This window comes from Hipposideros armiger, unplaced genomic scaffold, assembly GCF_001890085.2.
Source record: "Hipposideros armiger isolate ML-2016 unplaced genomic scaffold, ASM189008v1 scaffold_76, whole genome shotgun sequence".
NCBI classification, from domain to species: domain Eukaryota; kingdom Metazoa; phylum Chordata; class Mammalia; order Chiroptera; family Hipposideridae; genus Hipposideros; species Hipposideros armiger.
Genome location: NW_017731426.1, coordinates 3256389 through 3279947, shown reverse-complemented (window position 1 = coordinate 3279947; position 23559 = coordinate 3256389). Strand labels below are relative to the sequence as shown.

General features: G+C 36.2%; 1 protein-coding gene across 1 annotated transcript in view; it reads right to left on the bottom strand.

Annotated features, from left to right (window-relative positions):
* PTPRO (protein tyrosine phosphatase receptor type O) overlaps positions 1-20748 on the bottom strand; it is an 87436-nt gene extending 66688 nt beyond the window's left edge. The window contains exons 1-10 of the mRNA XM_019643254.1: positions 20639-20748; positions 18720-18872; positions 16560-17003; positions 14580-14741; positions 11986-12182; positions 6687-6807; positions 5992-6185; positions 4876-4987; positions 1359-1510; positions 70-190 (exon numbers count right to left, since the gene is read on the bottom strand). Of these exons, the coding sequence (XP_019498799.1) occupies positions 70-190; positions 1359-1510; positions 4876-4987; positions 5992-6185; positions 6687-6807; positions 11986-12182; positions 14580-14741; positions 16560-17003; positions 18720-18872; positions 20639-20651 (1669 nt within the window). The 5' untranslated portion in view covers positions 20652-20748. The remainder of the gene's footprint in view (positions 1-69; positions 191-1358; positions 1511-4875; positions 4988-5991; positions 6186-6686; positions 6808-11985; positions 12183-14579; positions 14742-16559; positions 17004-18719; positions 18873-20638) is intronic.
* Between the last annotated feature and the right edge of the window lie 2811 nt (positions 20749-23559).

Genomic DNA, 23559 nt, shown 5'->3' with positions numbered 1-23559 from the left:
CCAAGAGAGGCAAACACTGGTTCTCCCAGCATGACTGTTTCCACACACGCACCCTTGCACTCTCCTTACCTAGCTTGACAAGGCGGAGCATGGAGGTATTGCTCCCTCTTTCAGTGCAAGCAGTTACTGAGAGATTGTAGATATCTCCTGGAGGCAGGCTGAGAATTGCAGTCATGACATTGCGTGTTACCTGCAAGATCATCAAAATCGAGGGTTTCACCTTCTAGTGAACTTCAACCAGAATACCATTCCAAACAACTATAGGGCTATTGCAGACATACCCTCTGCTCTGTGCTGCAGTCTACAATTGATTACAACCATATGAATATGTTATTTCCTCTGAAAAGAATATAAATTGCTCAACTGAGCTAAATGTGCATAATGCATATCAGAACATTTTTGCAGTGAATTCCCTTGTTTGGAATAGGCATTACTCTAGTATTGTCCCTCATGTTCACAGCAAATTTTAGAAAAGGCAATTGCTGGCTGCTACTGATAGGTATATTTCTCAGCCTTAGCTAAGACACTCAGAAGCATCCTAGCCATATCTACAGATACCTGGCTTCTTAACGAACGGCTGTATTTCCCAGCATCCCCTATAGCTAGAGGGGACCACATGACCCAATTCTGACGAGTGGATTGGAAGTAGGAAGTCACATGGGCAACTTATAGTTCTGTTCACACCCTGTAAGTGCTGGGCTTCCATATCCTCGCTTTCCCCTTCCTGCAGGCTAGAATATTAATGTAATGATAATGAAGGTTCACCTGTACAGACGAGGATTACATGTAGTGACAGCTGGAGCAGCAAGAGAGAAAGAGTCTGGACCCCTAGATTATCCCTTACAGCAGAGGTGCCCTGTTATTCCTGGGCTAGCATAAGAGAGACATAAACTTTGATTTCTGTGAACCATGATCTTTTTAAAAAAATTATTATCATAGTCATTTAGTCTGTATTCTATATTCTAATACAGTGTCGAAAAGCTTAATAAACCAGGAGAAAAGTAATCAGCATTCCCAATGTACTCAAACATCTTGATGTTGAGATATACAGAGAAGCTATTGAAATTTAATAACTGTGATTTTCTTGAAAATATTCTGAAAAAAATTAAATTATAACTTTGAATACAAGTGAAGTCAGTAGTTGCAACTATTACAGCTCACTAGTAAAGATGAATAGGTAAGCTCTGTGAAGGAAGGAATTTCATTTTGGTTCACTACCCTATCTCCAGAGCCTAAAACAGTGCCAACTGGTACATAAACATTTGTTTAATGTCTCAATAAATGTTTGCTTAATGGTTTTCCATAGTTTATGCAACTACATGTTCACATGCTCAAAACTGGGATTCAAAGAAACATACGCTCTTTTTAATTTTCTTCTTTCCTTCTGCAAAAACCATCCAGTGCAGCATTCTGGAATGGGAGAGGTCAGTCGTGTTATCTCCATACGTCCAACTGATGTATAACAGACTGTTGAAATATTCCACAGAAGTGATTTCTGGAGCAACCGGGGCTATAAAGGAGGAAAAGGGAGCACTTTACTGTAAGAAACTACTAATAATTAAAGCAGTTATCAATAGAGCATAAAATCCCATGTAGAGTTAATTTAAAGAATTAAAATTCACACCACGTGGTGGTCCTGGAACTCCTGGGCCTCCAGTCCCACAGTGAAAGTTGTTGGTACACGGCGGCCACTTGCTTCATGGGATCCCACCTATACGGCTCAGACACAAGACAGTCCCATCTGACCTGAAGATATCAAGGTCTTTATACAAATTTTACAGTTACAATATTCCTAAAATGTTCACTTGTTTGGGTGGCTTGTTGCACCAATAAATTAGTATTATTACGTATTGGGGAACTTATTTTTAAAGAAGCATTGGAAACTCTGGGTCATATAAAAGTAAATCTTTTTCATTGTAGTGCAGCAAAGATGTTTATGGGAATAAAGGTCAGTAGGATCGATGAATAGAGGGATAGAAAATGAATATTATTTCCATACAATAACAAGGTAGTATCACTGGCAGTGTCCAGTCTAGTGCTTCGCAGAAGGTAGGCTCTGACTAATGCTATTGACACAAGTATTAAGGGAGGGAGAAAAAGGCTTTTTATGATGCTATGAAGCTAAATTCTCTCTAACACTGAAGATATTAATTTATTTTATAAATTAAACTTCTCACACATTTAAACTTTAAAAAGTTTCCCAACTGGGGAGGAGAGCTCGTCACAAGACTTATAATATATAAGCTGTAAAAGCATATTTTGATTATTTTTTAAATAACTGATAATTCTGAAGATTTCAAGAAATAAATACACTGTTGAATTTAAATTCCATGGGTACAGTGGTTTGAAGACAGGCAAGTGTTCCATTCTATGATATAGCATAAAACCAAGTAAAATATTTGGAGGAGAATTTCTACAAATCATAAAGAATTATTTTCTTTAATATGCTGCTAATACTCAAATATCCATAACATAACTCATCTTGAAATAGCAACAATAACACAAACCCACATCATAGTTCAGAATATTCTAATAAAGGATACTAAACCTGGCTTCTTTATAGCTTCTTAATATATCACTACACACTTCATTATATATACAAGTACCTATACTTATGTTTCTTCAAAGGCTATTTTCTTATGTTCTAATTCTAGTGAGGACAAGAAACATACTTAAAATTAGAAACCCAGACCTCACAGGTACGAGGTCTTCAGATTTTTATACTCCATGTTGTTACTTTTAAATCCAGCATATTTCTGAAGGACCACAAGATGTCACTACTTGTTTATTAAACACTATTTGGTACACCAGTATAATTATAAACTTGACTTTCAGACAAAGTAAGTTACGTAACAAAAATAGTAGGCTTGAGGTCCTAATAATTCACGCCTTACTCAGATATTTCGTTCCTGTTTTCTTTTATGCCACACAAGTTGGCAGTTTGGGTCACAATTAAAAGCATAGGAAAGTGAAGTATGAGATCCTTATTTGCTTTAAAATTGAAATGAGGGAAGAAAGGTAAAAAAAAAATGAAAGTTAAAATTTTTACTAGTTTTAAAAAGTGTAAAGATAAAGCTCAGCTACCATTATGTTTTAATAGTAATTTACATTATATAATTTAATTCTCACACTGCCCTGTGGGGAGTTATTATGTCCATTTTTTAAATATGAGAATTGAGACCATCTGTATCAATATGCCTAGCTATGACTATAGACTGCCAGTGTCAGCATGACTTAGTAGTTTGTTCCAGGAAAAGGTAAGAAATAGCCAAAGATCAACTTATTGGAGATAATAGACTGCTCACTCAGGCACATAGCTTGCTTATTAACCCCAGTTTACATATCTGGGCTTGCTTTGATCACCTAAACTGTCATATCACGATCTTTGCCTAGTCCCAATCAGCTCCCAGATTTGAAAGGCATGCCTAAACCACTGGAGTCCAGAACTCCAAATCCTGTTACTATTTCATTTCCAATGTTCCCCTTCTGAGACCCTTCAATGACTGTCAGGGCGGTGTTCTGCCTTACTGCACTGAGTTCTAATGCACTTAATTTTGCTCTATTAGCCAGTTGGTAGGTAAAATTTTGAATTTTACCACTGAGAAAAAAGAAGTCCAGAATCATTAAGATAATTTGCTCAAAGCCAGAAATTAGTAGAGCTAGGTCTGCTTAATCAAGTGTTCAGATGAGAAGTCTGGGCTTTTTCAAGACACTGCTCTGTCTGAGAAGGACAGAATATTCTCAGAGTTAATCACAATAAAGTTAAACTGTATGAATTAGTGATAAGTGCAGTTTAATTATAATTAAATATACAGTTATCAATACAGTCAAAAGCATAACACAAGGATTGTTTCTAATTGGTATTTTCTCCTTTTTTGAACAAAGGGAGCTCTAGACATTGGTTAGTAAGGAAACGTGATGAACTGTGTAAGTTGATTGTGTAAGAATTCACATATTCATTTCTTTCCATTGTGTTTTAAATTATTAATTTCAGCACGGCAAAGCTAGACATCCAGTGAGAAAAACATTTTGCCAACATTATTCTTCATCTAAAATTATTTTTCTCTTTTCTTTTCTCAGTACAACTCTAATTACAGTCTTGTAGTCCAAGAAAAATTCTTGAAAAATCTTAGGTCAAACAACCAGGATTAATGTCTCTGATGAGTTTCCCCTTTTCATTGCTACCTCTGATCATCTCTGCTGTATGATGATGAACTACATAATTAAAGGCTCTGAAAACTAACAAATAATTTTTTTAGTTACATAAACCTTGCGCCATATATTTTGCTAAATAGCTTATTTAATTGAGAAATAGCAACAGATATTAACAGATAACAGTAGTATTATCATCCCCATTTTCTACATGAAAAAAACCGAGGCTTCAAAAGTTCACTTGCTCAAGGTTACATGTGGTATGCAGCAGAGCCATGATTGAAACCCAGGTCCACCTGCTACAAAGCCTGTTTTAACTCCTGCAGTGGACAATATGGCAGTCAGCCTGTGACTTTAAAAATGGCTTCATTTAATAAGGAAATGGAGGCACTCTAGGAACTATAATCATCAAATGGGGAAAGTCAGCTGAGTGCAGCATTAAGCTGAAAGCTCTGCCTGCTACATCTCTATTCTAATCGATTCCAGACAAGCACATAAATCAAGGATGGTGACTCAGAATAAAAATACTATTTTAATTTTTAAAGGCTATCATTTAAACAAATGATAAATTTTCAGAATCAAGTATGTTATCTTCCATGAAATTGATGCTTCTTCAGTCCTGAGGGAAGGACTAGCATTTTCTGGGGGGGGGGGGGGGTCCCTTCAGAACCTTCTTGAAATTATGTTCTCTCCTCAGGAAACGATCTCCCACACACCACTCACCTGTTATGAAGCTTATGGTGGAACTGTCACAACAGCTCAGTTCTGGGTCTCCCCATGTCACCATGGTCACTCGAAAGTTGTAGTACCATGCTGGCAACAGATTAGCTATTCTCTATAAAAGCAAGGAGACAAAAGACTAAGGGGGAAAATCATAGTTTTGGAATAGAGCTACTTCTATTAAGCCGTGAAACAAACTGATAAGTAATTTTTATTTTCCTTCTGTGCCTTTTTGTATTCCCCAAATTTTCCATAAAAACAACAACAAAACAAAAAACAAAAAAACCAAATCTCCATTTGGAATGAGATGAGGTGGAAATAAAATGTTATACAAAAATACAATATAATTTTTAAAAAGTGAGTCAAAGGTATAGAGTCAAATACTTCTTCAATATTGGTTTCACTTTTCAGTTTCCTAAGTTATATTGCAAAGTAAAACAGTACTGATTTGCAAGTGACTGTATGTACACATCTCTCTATTTCTAACGCAAATGACCTTTCACAACTCTGCACTCTCCCAGCTTGGACCGTAAGCATGTGTCCTTGATGGGTGGCAATTACCAGTCATCAACTGGGTAGAGGGCAATTGTGTACTTCAAGTGTGACCTGTACGCAACCGCACTTTACAAATTATTCAAGTTTTAGAAAGAGCAGTCTTTATGCGCTCTCTTGAAACGCATCCTCTAATGGCCTGACATTATAGGTATTTAACTGATTTGTAGATGTCAAGAACAGTCATCATTACAGTTAAGCAGTGTCAGCTAATTATTGAATGCTGAAAGGTAATTTCTCATGTTCTCCTCAGGAGCAGAAGGAAACAATAAGCGCTTGATAGGGCTACTAAAATGTAACTTAACAAATAAATTCAATTAGGGGCAAAGCGAGTTTCGCACAATTTTTCTTCTTTCTCTCTCAAAAAACAAAACTAAAAATAATCCAAAAAGTAAAAACAACCAAAAAGAAAAAAGAAAAAAAAAAAAACCTTGAAAGTAGCAAGCTACCTGTGTGTATTTTCAAAACGATCTAATTTATAGATAACTTTTACTGACATTTGGTACATACAGTACGGGCATATCTGTTTACACAGAAAAGTGTGACAGCTGGTTAAGGAAAGGTTACCACTGATGCGGTTAAGGAGACAGTCGCTGCTATTTCATAGTAGGTTGTCCACTCTGATGTCATTGTTGTAGGGTTGAAATAAAACATTTCAACCACATATTTTCTGAACACTCCTAAGTAAGGTCTGGTCCAGCTCAAAACCACTGCTGTAGGACCCAAGGGGTAGAGCATTAAATCCTTTATGCCAGTTGGAACTAAGAAGAAGGGAAGGAGGAGGGAAAAAAGAAAGCCAATAAAGAATGTTTAATATCTTAGCAATGGTTTCAAACTTTTACTTAACTAGGGTTTTCACTCTTCTGATCTGATCATTGAAAACAACATATTTGCCTCTGATTTTTGCCCCCAAATAATAAATGTTAAGGATGTCCTCCAGTTATACAATTATAGTAGTTTATTACTCTGAAGGTGGGTTATTGGGTGAATAAGTATGGGTCACCCATATATGACGATAATGACTTGAGCTTGGACATTGCACCCCTCCAAACAATTCTTTTTTCTTTAATTAAAGTTTATTGGGTTACAATTATTAGTAAGGTTACATAAGTTTCAAGTGTATAATTCTGTAATACATCATCTATATATCATGCTGTGTGTTCACCACCCAGAGTCAGTTCTCCTTCCATCAGTATATATTTGATCCCTGTTACCCAAACAATTCTTTAATAAAGTTATTATTCTTGTGGCTGGCAACTTACCAATTCCAAATGTCACAGGATCTGAAGGTGGTCCAATCAAAGGGCCTTTTCTTAGGTACATCACAACCTGGTATTGGGCACCAGGAACCAGATTTTCAATAATAGATTTGCTCGAGTTCACCTTTAAACCAAACACCCAGTAAGATTCATTCAGAGCTGGACTTTCAAAATGAGACACAGGCTAAAATTGAATTCAGAGACTCTTTGTGGAACCACAGATGACTTTGAAATCCAAAAGCCTTTACTCATGCTGGGGAAAGTCAGATTTCAAAATTAGGATGATTTGTAGTTTCTGGGAAAACTGCATGCTCACAGAACATTCAAATTCTATGACTGGATTTAATTTCTATGGCTGGATTTAATAAGACCCCGTGAACTACTTTATACCCATCAATGTCAATTGTAACTATGTACACTAGAGACACATCGGCTTCTAACCATAATCAAATCAGCAATACCATAAGGATAGTCTGACATCCTAAATTGTAGTGTCAGCTGACTACATATAAAGATCAGTGCAGGAAAGCCTTTAGTCCCTCGTCACTTAGAAGCATATAATATCTAATTATAGGGATGGAAATGACTTCAGAGATCATCTAGTCCAAATCTCTCATTTAATAGATGAGGAAAGTAAAGCCAGGGATTGGTCAAGGTCACATATTTAGATTCAGTGTTGGGACTAGAAGCCTGGCGTTGTGACCTCTAATCTACATTACAAGCCAGTCACGGGGCTGAGCATCGAGATACAGCAGTAGGCCCTTTGCAAGGCTATTATGACCCATGAAAGAATACTGTAGAGAATATTTCTCACTTAGATGAGCTCTTCTTTACCTTCCTTTATTAAACTTTTGGTTATGTAACAAATGCCATAAAGAGAAAAATAGTGAAAGCAAATAGATGAATAAAATATATCCATTAAAATATAATAGAATGCTGGTGTACACAAGGATTGATGATTCAACGAACATGTTAAGAAGTACGCTGCTTTAACCTTTAGTGCTTCTAATATTAAGACAATCGGGCTTAGTGGAAGAAACACAGGTTCTCTATTCAGACTGTCAGATCAAATCTTGACTCTATCCCTTATAGGCATGGAGATTTATTAATAACATAATTTAAAAAATAATTCTTACCTTGGTTTCATCATTAATAAACCATAGACAAAACTATTATGTGCCTCATCAAGTTGTAAGGGTGCTTAAGCTGGAATACCAGTGAAGTTAACTTTTTTTTTTTTTTAAGATTTTATTGGGGAATTGAGGGAGGGGAACAGACAAGTTGCTGTCCTTTTGTTCTTCAGTCTAGTTGTGGAGGACGTCGCTTCACTGACCCATGTTGGTATTATCATTGCGCTTTTCCCAGGTGAGGCAGTTGCTTGCCGGCTATTGGACAGCCGCTCACAGCGGCTCATGCCAGCTGAAAGCCACTCACAGTAGCTCACGGCAGCCCACTGCAACCCCACTGCAGCCTACGCCGTCGCCAGCGACTCAGGGCAGCCCAGCTCCAGGTAGAGCTGTTGTTCACCATCTTAGCTGTAGAGGGCACAGCATCACTGGCCCTCATGTGAAATCTGAACCAGGGCCCTGTTATTCAGAGCTGGCGTCCCAAGCCAACTCTTAACCAACGTGCCACTCGACCGGCCCAAAGTTAACTCTTATTACTCATCAACTTTTTGGCTTCTAGGGTCCATAACATTGTAAAATTGCTGCAGGAAGGAGCATGAATCAATGGAGAACAATACTGTTGACAGCTTACCTATGCTATAATGTATTTTTTTAGTCTCATCTAAATTTAAAGAATAAACATAGTATTGGTGATATGATATGAATTAAAACTTTTCCAATACTGGAAACTGATTCTACACAGTAGAAATTGTATAATTTGAATTGATACAACTTGATCTACACATAAGTAGGGGGAACAGCATATCAAAATTTCTTTTCCATTTATTTGACTGAAATAAGATTAAACTGAATTAATAAACTAGAATTTCTACCTTTCCTTTCCTATTTACACTCTTTTATGTCAGGGTTTCTTGTCCATGCTTTAGAATTTAATTCTTCTACAAGCCATCTAGACAAAGCTAGTCAATTAGATATACTCACCTGATAAAGCATTTCCTTAAAAAAGAAAAAAACTATGCACAAGTGCATATATGTTATGCACAACTAAGCAGTACTGTTTTATTTCCTTAAAATACATTTTTAAGTGATAAAACTAAGACTTGCTCATTGTAAAAATTATTCACATAGTAGAAGAGTAAATGAAGCAAACTGGAAGTCTTACTGTACTCCTCCCATCATTTCCAACATTTCGGTGAGCAGTCGTCCAGACTTTCCTCAATACATGTACTCGTATATATAACCATTGTGATACTGAACCATATAGATGTTGTATTTTTAAAGATTTTTATTTAAAATAAAATTAACACACAATAGTATATTAGCTTCAGGTATACACCATAGTTATTCAACATTTATATACCTAAAGAAGTGATCACCATGAAAAATTCAGCAACTATCTGACACTGTACTATGCTATCACAATTTTATTGACTATATTCCCTATGCTGTATGATACAGTCCTATGACTTATTTGTTTTGTACCTGGAAAATTGAACCTCTTATTCCCCTTCACATTCCCCCCACCCCTTTTTAATTTTTCAATTACAGTTGACATTCAATATTATTTTATATTAATTTCAGGTGCACAGCATATGTATATGGTTTAAAAAGTGATCCCCTGACTAGTCTAACACCCACCGCCAGGTCTGGGGTAGCTCCAGAAAAAGCCAACACACTCCAAGTGCTGTTGCCACCTGCTGGCTCCTCTAAGGTTCTGTCACTGATAAAGCCTCTGCGGTAAGCAAGTCGGGTGAGGTAGGGTCTTAGTGAGTCAACAGAGTGGAGCAGCAGAGCCCACCAAGCCAATCAGATTCACATTTGGCCATGTGGGGGCGGGCTCAACACAGGAAAGATAGCACCCACCTGCCGGCTGCACGGAAGAAAGGCCCCACACAGGGAAAATGGGGACTGTCCCTCAGTCCTTGCCTCGAAGTTACACAACTCAGTCTCTCCCCTATGTCTCTGATGCCCCCAGAGTCACCATTCCTCCACTGGAGCCCAGGGTGAGTGCCTGTGTGGGTTCTTTAAGAGGATGTCTGGGTTTCCTGCAGCCTTCTTTCCATCCCACCCAGATGGTCAGAATCCCCAATGTTTTTCACAGCCAGAAGTTGTGGGGGTGCCTCTTCCTGGTCCAGTACTCTGGACTAGGGAGCCTGGTGTGGGGTCTGGTGTCCCTCACTCCTTTGTGGGGAACCTCTGTGGTGGAGGTATCTCTCCTGATTTTCAACTGCCAGAGGTGGGTGTGGGACCAGTTCGTTTATCATCTCTGCCCCTCCTACCTGTCTCAAGGGGGCTTCTTCTTTATATCCTTAGTTATAGAACTTCTGTTCAGTTACACTACAGATGGTTCTCCAGGTTGATTGTTCTACAATTTAGTTGTAATTGTGATGTGTTCACAGGATGAGACTAGGACAAGTTTATCTACTCTACCATCTTGGATCTCCTTCCAATTTTTGAGACTTTTAAAACTGACGTTTCCTCATCTGAAAATGTGTGAATGCACGTGTGTGTGTGTGTGTGTGTAGTGAAGCAAGGAATGATGGAGGTATAATAATAACACAGTCCTCAAAATGTTCTTGTGGTAATTAAGATAACACCTAGCACAGTGATTTAGTTCCTATCCTCCTTTTTAAATATTGGTTTCCTTGCCTATAATCCTAAACAGTTTCATGCTTGCACTTCATGAAGGTATTGTCAAAGTACACTTAGACCAGCTTTTCTGGCTCATTTATAATTTATACCATGTATCTATACCTTTAGCCTTGTGCTTCTATGCAAAAGATATGTAATTTGTACTTAGATGGGGCAAGGAAGAAATGTACCTTGGAACAGTCAAGTTCAAGGTCACCCTCTGCAAGAGAAACACATTTTTCTGTCATTGGAGAAAGCCAGTAGTCTTTGGTATGCTCAGGGAGGGAAGCTAATAAGCTACACAGTGAGCCATGATTACTTGTTAATTGGTTCAGCATGTTTACTCTGTAATTTAATTCAAGTCAAGGGGTGGCCTCATCTTCAAGTAAGGGCTTATCTCAGCCCTTTGCAGTGCTCCAAAGACCACGATTCCTGAATTCATCTTTTCAATTTTAAATTTCTCACTCTTTGAATTTCACTAAATGCCTGACATTTTGTGGGATAAAGGAAACATCCCAAATAGCTTTCAGATAGTAAACATCTTTGAGTATTATATTTCCAGTGTACTTCACATGAATTGATAACATTTTGCCATTAGGGAAGTAAATATTGTGTTATAAGTCACCAAGAATCAGTAAATTTGATCTAATGAAATAATACAACCAGGTTTTCAGGAAATAGGACTGGGTTCCAGGCTTCCGGTGGGTATTCAGGGCATCAGAGAACAAGGTCTGCTCTCGGGCCCACACTGCTTGGTTTTGTTCAGGGCCGATGACTGGGCTTTTGCACACATCTTGGTAGCCACTCCCAGAACTACTGATTTGCACACTGTTTCCACTTGCCTCTCACACTCTTTTGTACGCAGCTAACTCCTATTCATCCTTCAAAACTCTTCTCAGTTGTGATTAGTGAGTTTTGTACTTTATGTACTTTTAATTTTTGAGTTATTTTTTCAATGAGCATGCGTTCCTTTTATAGTTAAAATAACAAGAAAAATAATTTTTAAAAAAGTACAACAAACAAACAAAAACTGCCCGCAACCCCCTGCTTGGTTGTCTCCTCCCCTGTGGGAAGCTTTTCTCACCTGTTTCTCAATGCTCTTGCCCCAATCCACATTTTCTCATGCCTGGCTCCTTCTTCCTGTGAACTCATATGGCCCACTTTTAGCTTAGGCCTTATGTTATACTCTACAGTAATTATATGTTTCATTTTCCCATTGTTCTCACTAAATTGTAAACTCTGCATATAAAAATTATCTAGATTCCCCAATGCCTACCTTAGTACCTGGCACACCGTAGGTGCTCAGTAAATGATCTTGAATGAGGAAAAGTGAAAGGAAGATGACCATGCGAAGAGGAAAAAGGAAGATGAATAACCAAAGAGCCATTTATGCTCATTTCCCGGCCCCTCTGGGACTCTGGGTAACACTGCTTACAGTGCACCTGGGGGACCCGAGGGCAGCTCCTTGCAGTGGCCTCCTCACGTTGCCCACGAGGTGGGGCTGCAGGCAGTGAGTGAGGCCGGCCACGGTGCCTTTCCTTTACCTGAGTGCAGTACTGTTTTTCTAGCCTCTGGCTCTCCTTTTGTTTCTGGCAGGTGAGTGACACCACAGACACAATGGTGCCATTGTAGTTCTCTTGGGAAGATGTCCAGGACATCAAGGCAGTGGTTGAGCTTAAGACATGGACACTCACATGCTGGGGCTTCTCAGTTAGTTCTTCAATCCACTCTCCTGAAGGACCTGAACATTTCAAAAGAGAACACAAGAGATATTTTATGCTCAGCTGGTTGCGATAAAGCATCCTAGGTTTAAAAGTCATGCTGTTTTCCTTTGCCCTTACAAAGATTTTCACAGGCTGTACACTTTCAGCCTGGCGACTGTCCTCCATGGCGTCACTCACCATTCACCTAAACAACAGCAGCAGCAACAAAACCAGCTCTACTGAGAGGTGGGAACTCCACTTCAAGTGTTATGTGCATCTGAGATTTGTCTGGCAAATTGTTCACCAGAGAGAATTTACTGCTCTTTTAACAAAGAGTAGGCATGGCAGCGTGGTATGTCTTCAGTGTTTATAATGTCTTTGCTGTTAGGATCTTTGGTCTCTAGAAATAATTACTTTGAGATTCAAATTAGCCTCTACTACAATTGTGTGTGTGTGTGGGGAAAGTCAACCGTGGTAACAGAAAGGTCAAAGAGGTAGAGTGTGACTATATAAGAGAAGACATGGGCAACAGGCCGCTCAATTATAGAAGCTGGCTGAAACCGGGGTGATAATTTGAGGACATGGTGGGTTCCTCATGATAAAATATCTCCACAGAAGTGCCCGCCATTAGCTTTCTTGTTTTAAGTTTCTAAAGTGGTTATTCACATAGTGCCTGACACATAGTAAGGACTCTAGAAATGCTTAGACGATTATTACTACAGACATTCCCTGTCGCAATGCAAATGCGCCACTCCTCTCATTTGCTTAGGGGACATTTCTGAGTGCCTTAATAGAAAGTTGTATTCTTAGGCTGGAACCCCAGAGAGGAAAAGGAGCTAGTAGTGGCTCTGATGGGGAAAGGCAATCTCGGGCTCACTGTAAATGGGGCAAAGGAAGTAACAACAACAAAAAATGATAATGATGGCATAAAGATACAGCACTCATTATGTACCAGGCTCTGTTTTAAGTCTATATGTGTTTATATATTTCAATCCTTTAATTTTCATAACAAACCTATGAGGTAAGTACTAATATTAATCTCAAATTCAGGTGAGGTAACTGAAGCAGAGATAGGGAAACTAGAGCTGGGATTCACATAGGATGCCTGGTTCCAAAATCCAAGCCAAAATTCAATAAATATTTGTTGAATATACGACAGAATTAATAAATAAGCAAATAGTACAACCCCAGGCTAGGATTTTATAAATCTAGAAAAATGCCACAAACACGTAAGCTCTGTGTTTGGTGTTGTGAGTTGTGAAACAGTAGCGATTTAGAGAAGGGAGGAGCCAGCACAGCCAGAATAGTTGAAGGAGTTTCCCTGGAAGTCATGAATACTTGCAGTGGATCTCCACAAGCAGACAAGGACATCTTTTGGTTGATGAAACCTTTTTAGCCTCATGGGAAGAAGTGAAAACTAAACTTTGTTCTCAAATGATCATTCTCAAGTGATCTCATGTCAAAGATCTCCCATAATTGACAGACATGCAAGGCATTTCTGACTATTCTTTCTGCCTGCCTAATGGATCCTTCAGGTCTTTTATCACCGGTTACATGTTTGGTTTCTTAGGTAAAGCTGTCATGTGGGACATTTTCAACATTCTTAAACTGCTAGGTAAACTGATCTCTTCCCTCTGTCCTCCTCCTCCTCCTCCTGCCCACATTTTTGAGAACTCTTTGATGAAAGGCGGTATTTTGCCTTTGAACAAAGTGGTCATCCTTTTCGGCAAGAAAGTTTTATCCATTACCTTCCGTTTTTTCTTTCTGCTGATGAGAGACACATTTAATTCCTGATAAGCTACTGATGTTTGGCTTCTAAACTTCTGGCAACCATAGTCAGATTAGCTAAAAATGTTACAGACATGCACTTTTTGAGCAGATTTTAGAGGCTACTTATAGCTCTGTTATTACTCTTTATGGAATCAATATAACCACCTTAAGACTTGACATTGGGGCTGCTAGGATGCTCTAGCTTTGTCTTCTGGCACCAATTTTATGGTTACTACCTGCATCTTACTACACTTCAATCTTTGTCTTTTGAGCTCTATAAGCTCAAAACTCTAGTGAGGCTTTCACATAGTTCAACAATATCAATTTTCACCAAAACCTCAAGCAAAAATCATATTTCCCAAACTATGTGTTCATGTTCTTTGAGAGTTTTGGGGGCTAGTGTGAAAGGGCAGCTTCATAACTCTGCAGTTATCACAATAATAATTTAAAAAGTCCTTAACTTAAATGTCTGGATAGGTTTGTGACTATTAAACATACATATTTCCTCTGTTGTCAAAATTTCATGTATCTGAGACTCGCCTGGCCTTGAGGAATTCTCAGGGTCTCTAAGGTTTGATGAATAATTGATACCTGAGCATCATTAATCTCACCAGTTCCATTGTTCTAGCTCCCTGTAAGTGCAAAATAGTCTCTTTGGTACTTACTGATATAAAAACTGAGTGATTTTGCTGACTGGCTTTTTCGAGTTTCACAAGATCCTGAGGAACTAAAGGTTGTCACAGATAACTTATATTTCCCAGGCTCCTTCAGTTCTGCAACAAATTCATGTGCTTCTTCATCCACTGTCAAATATTCAGTAAAGTTTTCTAAATCACATATAAAAAAGAGAATATGTATGAATTGATAACTGGAAAGGCTTTGAATATAGAAAAATCAAGTAATAGAAAAAAGTGTCTTTTTATATTGTCTCCTTCCTTTTACCAAATTCAATTACACCTCTAAAGATACTATAAGTAAAAGATGACTAAGGGTTCAAATAGATTTTCACAATACTTTTAAATAACCAAACTAAAATAGGGTGTCTAAACCAATAAAATGAAAGTGAGTATATACTGTGTATCCTTACACACTGTTACCCAACAAAATTATGCACAAAATAGAAGTAGAATATTTGGAGCAAAAAAGCAGTAGTTGAATTTCTCATTTGGATATAAGGTATAAAAATTAACCAGCAACAAATATCCTATAAGTTCTTTGTGGTATGACTAAATATCCAAACAATGACAAGATATATTGAATTATTTCTAGTTAGGAATAATTCCTCTGGATATATTTTCTGACATGTGTAATATTTTTTCCTTGATCTGTTTGCTCCTAGAACTGTTAAAAGTAAAAGTAATTTTTATGCTGCTTCAAAGTCCATCTCCTGCTGCTTATTACTTCATTTGAAGTGGTTGTCATCAGTTGGTGAATATAATAGCCTTCAACAGAGCACATTGCAGTCAGATAAAAGCATGATTGAACCTTCAGAGAAATAGGTATTAAAATTCTGATTTACAAGATCCTATTTTCCACAGAATGTATTGAAGAACAGTAAAATAAAAGCCAGATTAAGAAAACTTGTTATTTTAATACAAATAATTTCAGGCAAATGTTAAAGACTTTTGATTCAAATAATTGGCAATGACAAAGGACTTCAACTTTATATAATATTTGGGTATGGTTTACTGGTCTATCACCTAGTATAGAGGAATTCACAGATTTTGTATCTCATTCTACTAAATAAAATAGTAAACAATATGTTATATATGAGACTACATGATCCTAATGTTCTACCTTGAAAATCAAGTCAAAAATAATTTTGACTTTGAATTTTGACACCTTGACAAACTTTATCTCCCAAACTACTAGACTGGAAAGTTTAAAATGAAGTGTTATTGTAAAAATAAAACAAATGACAAATAACTAAAAAATCTACCAAAAAACAGTTCAGATATGATTCATGACCCAAATTTACTGACTGTCATGGCCTTGCTTTTTATAAATTAGTGGGCTAAAATATAAAGAATGACTCTCAGATACTGGATAAGTGAGTACAACATATAATACAAGTAGCTATAGTGGAAATACCAGTGGCTATGCACTTTCTGTTTTCCCACCAGCTCCTCTTTGGGAAACTATGAAGGCGCTGGTCCCAGAAGAGCATACCCTAAGGGAAATAAGAAACGCTAGATAAGCAGGACACAGGTTTGATACTCTTGGGAAAGTAGCCATTTTGTCAGACAGGTTCTTTGGTTGCATGCTTCACAAGTTTATGAAAACAGAAAATTTCTCCAGAATATTTTATAATTTATGATGCTTAGACCTTAATTCAAAAGTTTTCCAAATATAAGGTTTCCCTCAGTAGTCTGGGATACCTGAAAGTTTGGACAATGAAATGTGTACAGTTGCTAGTACTTGCAACTTACAAACGACCCAAACCTGCAGGTTCTGATCTGTTCATTTCCTTTTCTAGTCTCAGTTCACATTGGATACTTAATTAAATTCCTCCCTTTATCATTTTTCTTTAGATATTAACTGTCTCCCATCCATCTTTCCTCCTAAACTTAAATTTAATAATGTTTCAGTTTCCTTTCCTTGGATTGTATCATTTCTTATTTCCTCCAAGCTGCTATTGCTTTTACCTTCTCTTTCTATGTGGACATGGAACCCATCAAAGGCAGTGGGCGGCCTTGGTGGTAACCAACTCAGTATCATTTGCACAGGGAAAAAAGAGAAAGAGCCTGGTGTTGACTTCTCTGTTTCACTGAGTGTATTGTTATTTTCATAGCCCATGGGAAGTACACTGACGAATTCATCTTCACTTTCAGGAGTTGCAGATGCACTGTCCCACCAATATGGCTGGGATGTAGTTTCATAGTCACTGTTGTTAAAATCAGGCCAGCCAGAAGAAATGTTGCCAGAGGGAATTTCAGGAGTTTCATCCGTAAAATGGAAGAGTTTGTCTTTTCCCACTGTATCTTGTGATTTCATGAACGATTCCTCTGGGAAACTGCCACTCTGTTCTTCCCAGTTGTTTTTGTTCAAGTTTACGATACGAACTGAGATATTTCGAGGTGGATAAGGGGCTGTAAGAGAGAAAATTTTTATTTTATCTTATATTTATTTTATTCTAATTTCAATACTTTGAACTCTATTATATTGACTACTTAATGTATTGAGTCAAATGCAGAAGCAGATTTACAAAATCAGATTTAGTTTGACTTCTATATACCTATATTCTAATTACACCAAGAGCAATTGTGGTTTCAAGTAAATGTACTTCTAAGGTTTTGTGCATGATGTGTACACATTAGCATATCACCAGTCACACCTCGTATACATTAACTTGTGATACTATGCTTGTTCAAGTCATAATTTAACCATTTTCAAGGAAGAGTTATGTAAATAATCTTCAGCTTATCACAATCTCCTTTTTAAAAAACTGTCTCTGACACTGGATCTTTCTTATAAAAAAAGCAACTACATATAGTGTACTTATAGCTACCAAGACAAAAATACTCCTTGTGACATAGTTGCACTTAAGAATGTCACAATAATGAGTTGTCTTCAGAAACATTAACACACATGTTGGAAATATGGCTTTACTCCTAACCCCTCTAAAATAAAACATATGAGCCCAAAGTGAGTCTATGAATTATAAAAGCATACTTTTCTAGAGGTAGAAAATTATAAAGCCACACTGCACGGTCTCGACCTATAACAGTTTCCACCTATCCTTCAAATAGCATCTCAAATATCACCTCTTCCATGAACTTCTAATAAAAGTTCATCTCTCCCTCCTTTGTGTTGTTATATAACTTTGACCCTCTTTTATAGCATTTATCATATTCTACCTTATATTATTGCCATTTGTATAGTACTTCTACCATTTTTAAGGACAGGGACCCTGTCTCACCAGTCTCTGTCTTCCTCTTTCTCAGTACTTAGAACAACTCTCCGGTAAAAGATGCCCAATTAATGTTTCTTTACCTGAACTGAACAATGAAGAACACAAATAGAATCTTAGATGTTGACATGAGGTGAATTACATAGTTTCCTTGTTTGGGCCTAATTAATGGGAATTATGACACATTAGAATTTCAGATCAGAAGGGTCTCAGGAGTGATCTAACATAACCCATTTCCAATATTCACGTGAATGGCCTCTCCAGCATTTCTATTGAGTACTTAGGCACATTAGACACAGACAATTATACTGTCTAATTATATTGGACACATATTGTTATTGATAATGGATATTTAGTAGGTGTATATTTTACACATCTATTCTTCCATCCATCCATCAATCCATCCATCAATCCATCCATCCATCCATCCATCCATCCATCCATCCATCACCCATCCTACAATAATGTTTCATATTAGTGATGCTAATAAAATTAAGCACTGCAAGTTTTATTTACATATGATTACTAATATTTTCCCTTAATAATCTGATAATCTGTACTAGAACATCTTCCATCTGCTTTTCTGCTATATGGGCACCTAGAATAGTAGGTGTTTATCCAGTTAAGTTATTTAGTTCTAACTTTTTGTAATGTCATGCACTTTTTATTCAAAAATTATAAATCTATGATTACATTGACATATTTTAGATTTTTCTTACTAAATATTTTCCTCAGTTCCTTTTACAATGATAGAAAATTTGTTTGGATTATTAAAATGTATATTTATTTTCTTTCTTAGCTCTGTAATAGAATTTTTCTTAGAATGATAAAAAATATTACACAACATATAATTTAGTTAGTTTTTTCACTAAATGTTATTCTTCAGAAGACTTACCTGTTCTATGCTGTTTGGGTTCATGACTGACACCACTATACTCCACAAGAGTACTTTTATTAAAAGTTGCCTCAGATACCAGCTGAAAGGTGATATTACTATAACATATTCCTGGCAGCCAGTGATTAAATACTGTTTTTCCTTTAAAGAAGTCTGAAAAGAGAAAAATCAATTATATTTAAATTTTGGTCTTCTAAATGGCACACACTTCTAGGAAGTTCTAAACTATATGATTAAATATCCATAAACTAATAACTCCTTCAACTCCTGGCATGGACAGTAATAAAAAAAAAAAAGGCATAAGGCTAGAGATGAAAATTTGGATCCTTAGAGTCTAATCTTGAAAGGCTTTTTCTACAAGAATTGGATTCAACTGAAGTTAAATTTTTATTAAAGGAACATTTGGTGTATTAAGTGGAGAAGGTTCATATATAGAAATTGTAGATATTAGGTTTATGTTAGCCATTTACTTTAAGATAAAAACCCAAGGTATTTTGCTACTTTATGACTTAGAAAAAAGTAATTTTACAAGAAATGTTTCCACTATGCTCACTTGTAAAAACTAGCCTATTTTAAAAGTAGAATGGATTGTTTGACAATTGGCAGACAGAACCTGCTCAAAAAAAGAAGAAAATAAAGATTTGTATTTCATTTGGAAAACATTAAAGAAAGTAACACATTTAGAAATCAAATCCAAGTTAAAAAAAATGTACCACTTAGTGAATTAAAAGCCAAAAATAATTTTAAAAATTAATTAAAAAAAGAAAGCACATTAATTCATTTATTTTAAAACTTGTGGCTTTTAACTCGACAAAAGTTCTAGTGATTGCTTTTCAAGCATTCATAAACTTGTATTTACATGTGATCAATAAGCAAATAAGGACCTACTTATTAATTTACAGGTAATGTTTTCATTGAAATAAAAATGCAATGATTTGTGGATTTTATGTTTATGTTTATTTAAATGTTTTAAAGTTAAAAAACTGTAAAATTCACTGCATATGTATTAAACAGTGTAACAAAAAAAAGGAAAGAAAAATAATCTATGGAAGAAAGGAATTCATAAAAGTAACAGGTCAAAGTGACATTTTTGTGGATACCATGCCCTGTGTGCTTCAGTGTGCCTTCTTCTCACCAATCCATGTTTCCAGTTACAACCAATAAACTTTGACACCATCAGCTAAGCCTCCTGCACATAAATGTTAGGGTGTTGTGTCCTCAGAGTATTTACGTTCCTCCGTTTCAATTCACCCCCAATGAAGCTGAATGCCCTCTCTCCTTCACTCCCTTTCCCCCTCCTCCCCCATCCACCACTACATCTCAGTCTCCTCAGAGAAACTTACTTGGTTCTTTTTAAATTATTAATTCCCCTGGGCTCTCTTCTTTCTCTCTTTTCCTCACAGGTTCTCTCCATCAAGCCAGTAAAAACAGTGAAATCAATTTTTGTATATTAATGCATTTAGCTGGTCACACAGATAAATGTATACAAAGGAACCAAAAAGCATTGTCTTTTTCATTTGAGAATAATCTTGGACCATCTCTAAGCAAAACTTTGTAAAAGGCGTCCCTCTAGCTTCCCAGTTCTGGAAATGCCCTTCTAACACACCGAGAAGGAAATGGCTAGGTGAAGTGCTTCTAAAAGTTTGAATTTATCTCTTGCACCTTTGGCAAGAATAACATGTAAGTGACAATAATTTGAATATTTCATATACTTATGCGTGGCAAGTGACTCTAAATTAATGAACCAGATGTTCTAAGAGTCCTGATAAGATTTTCATGAAGCAGCAACTATTTCTAATGGTTCATTTATGGTCAAATAGTGAATTATAAGATCTCTAGAGCAAGAGAGAAGACCATTTGGCAAAAATCATGTTAAAAACAATAGTCGTCATTTAGTCAATCTTCCTTTTGCCTCTTACCTTTATATAACATTGTCCGGAAGTCTTTACCTTCCCAATAGCTTATGTTTACTCTTGTGAAAACATTATATTTTTCTGGATAATGAATTTCAAACAGGACTCCTGTTTCAGGAGAAGGTTTATAGTCATATATTGAAACACTGGTTACAGGTAGAGGTCCTGTAGAAAAAGTAAATGAAGAAAAGGGAAATGGGGCACAAGAGAGAAAGGTCATTATCCATACTTGGAAATACCAAGGATGACACCTATCAGAACTTTACATGTATTTTTATCATTTGTGAGCACTAAATTCCTTAGTACTCATGAGTTGAGTGTTCTCCTTAGCAGTAATTAAAGTACATTTTATATGGTGTTTTTTGCCTTTCAAAGAACTTTCATATTTCTTTTTTTATTTGCCTTTTGCAACAACCCTGAGATCTAGAAAAAACAAACAAAACAGATAAAAATAATGATAACTCGGAGGCTTTAAATTACTTGTCAAAGGTAATTTAACAAGTATGTGGCAGAGTCTATATCTCCAGATTCCTAGTTCATTTTTCTTTTCACCAAGCCAATAAAATTTGATATTAATAACAGACTAGTAACAGAAAATACATTTTGGCTTTGACCAAGGATAAATGTTTATGTGATCATTTATTACTTTGAGTGAATGTAGTACCAATTTTTCTATATTGAGTGTAAGATTACAAACTATCCTATGTTGTGAGAATTAATTTATGGTGTTTATAAAACTAATCTTTCTACAGAAGTTTAAAAAAATGTTTACTTCTATTTTGTTTGAGTTGTGAATTTATCACAAAACTTTTTAAATCCTCATTTTTCAAAAACAGTGATTGATGCATGTCTGTAACTCTCCCACATCCCATCCTTATAAATGATAGCTCTCCCACCATTTTAAAGGAACCATTGGATAAGTTTTACTTACATTTATTTTATTCAAGAAAATCTTTTAAATAATTTGGTTTGGAGTCAACTATAGTAATACAGAAAAAAATTAACTTTGATTCAAAGTTTAAGAATAGAGATGATTCTTGGACATAATATATAGACTAAATGAAAGCAGTGTCCTTAGTTTAAATTTATACTTTTAAAATTTCAGTTTCAATAACATAGGAAACCAAAATTTGACTTAATTTATTCCACAAATAATTATTGAGTACCTACTTTGTCTCAGTATGTAGCTAAATATCTTTCATTTTATTCCTTAGGACCTTAACCTATTTTTGCTTTTGCTTCTGATTGAAGGCATCCAGAAAGTATTAAAGCTACATGTTAAAGCTATGATTTTTTTCCCCTAGAATTTTCTTAAGAAACAAGCCAACATCTATAAAAAGTTAGGAAGGCCTTTAGGTTACACAATATATTGTGGTCATATCTCTGTAGACTATGTGCTGTATTCTGTTAAAATGTTTCTATTTTATCTTTGCCTCCATCCTTGGTCTTCTTACTTAAAGGCAACTGTAAAGGAGTGAACTCATTTGGGTGTCACATAAACAAACAAACAAACAACCTCTTAAAGACTGAGTATTTCTCTTTGATTAATCCCAAAGAAGTTTTAAACCACTGAAGGTCTTTCTTTCAACCCTGTCAAATTACAAACCCAGTCAGTCTACCAAATCCAGCTATTCACTCTGGATCTAAGAGAAACAAAAACAAAGCTAACAGCAAAACACAGCTACTGAGCAGTAAGTCTTCCATTGCTGCAGTCCAGTTTCACATCTCACCAGGGTTCTGAGTAGTGAGCAGAGAACTTAGAGGTCCATCCACTCAATCTATTGTGCCCTGAGACATGAAGCCTGCATGTCAAAGCCACAAACTTTGAAATTCAAGAGATACATGAGTGATTAGAGCAAGGATATTTTATTTTGTGATTTGTTTTCTGCTGCAAGCTACTTAAATTTTAAACTAAGAGAATTTTTAAATGCCCACTTAAATGTTTGCTTCGTATATGTCCCTCAGCTTCAATATAAGTGACCCAGGTCAGCTGTAAATTTTGAAGTCCAAGCCCGGGCATTACTGAAGCATCTTCAAGCCAAGATTTACTGTTTTCAATAGAACTCAAGTGCATTCTCTAAAAATATTTTACTATCTCTCCAGTTACTCCCCTCATCATTGTTATTTTAGAAATTAATGATGTGCCATAAACCAGAGCTGTTATTACTCATGTGTTTTCCAGTGATAACAAGGTTAAATCTTGACCTAATTCATTACTCCTTTCTCTGCCAGCCACCCCATCACACTTCCATTTCTTGTCTTAGGATATCAGGCTGGACTAGACAGAGAAATGGACTTGTTAGAAAATGTAATCTGGTTTTTTTTTTATTTTTCTTTGTTTATTACTTTTTTGTTCTTAGATCTTTTTGTTTTTCAAAAAATTAAGCTTTACAGACATAATTGAAACTCTCCCATATAATTTACCCAGCTCTCATTTGCTTCCCACCATGACCAGTGGAAAATTATTATTCTGAATTTGATGTTTATCTTCCCATATACGAGTATTTTTTTTACTTTTATATGTGTATGTATCCAACATCCATGTGGAATGTTACTTCACAAGCTTTAAAATATGTGTATGGTAAGATATGTAACATTCTGCAGCTCACTAATATCACCTAACTTTGCTTTTGAGATTTGTCCATTTTGATGCAAGCATATCTCTAGAAACTTTATTTTAGTGTTCATTTTACAACTATAAAAACTACAATTTATCTGCTATTCTTTTGTTAGATTGGTTATTCTCAATCACTCATTTTTGCAAATACCGTTTTGGGAGATGTTTCCTTTGACTGGAAATTCTGGATAGTAGGGTATGTACATCTTCAACTGTGTGAGATATTGTCAAAATGTGTTCTAACTTTATGTCAGTTTACCTATTTATCAAAAGTATATAATTCATCTTTCCCCATATTCTTTTCCAACAC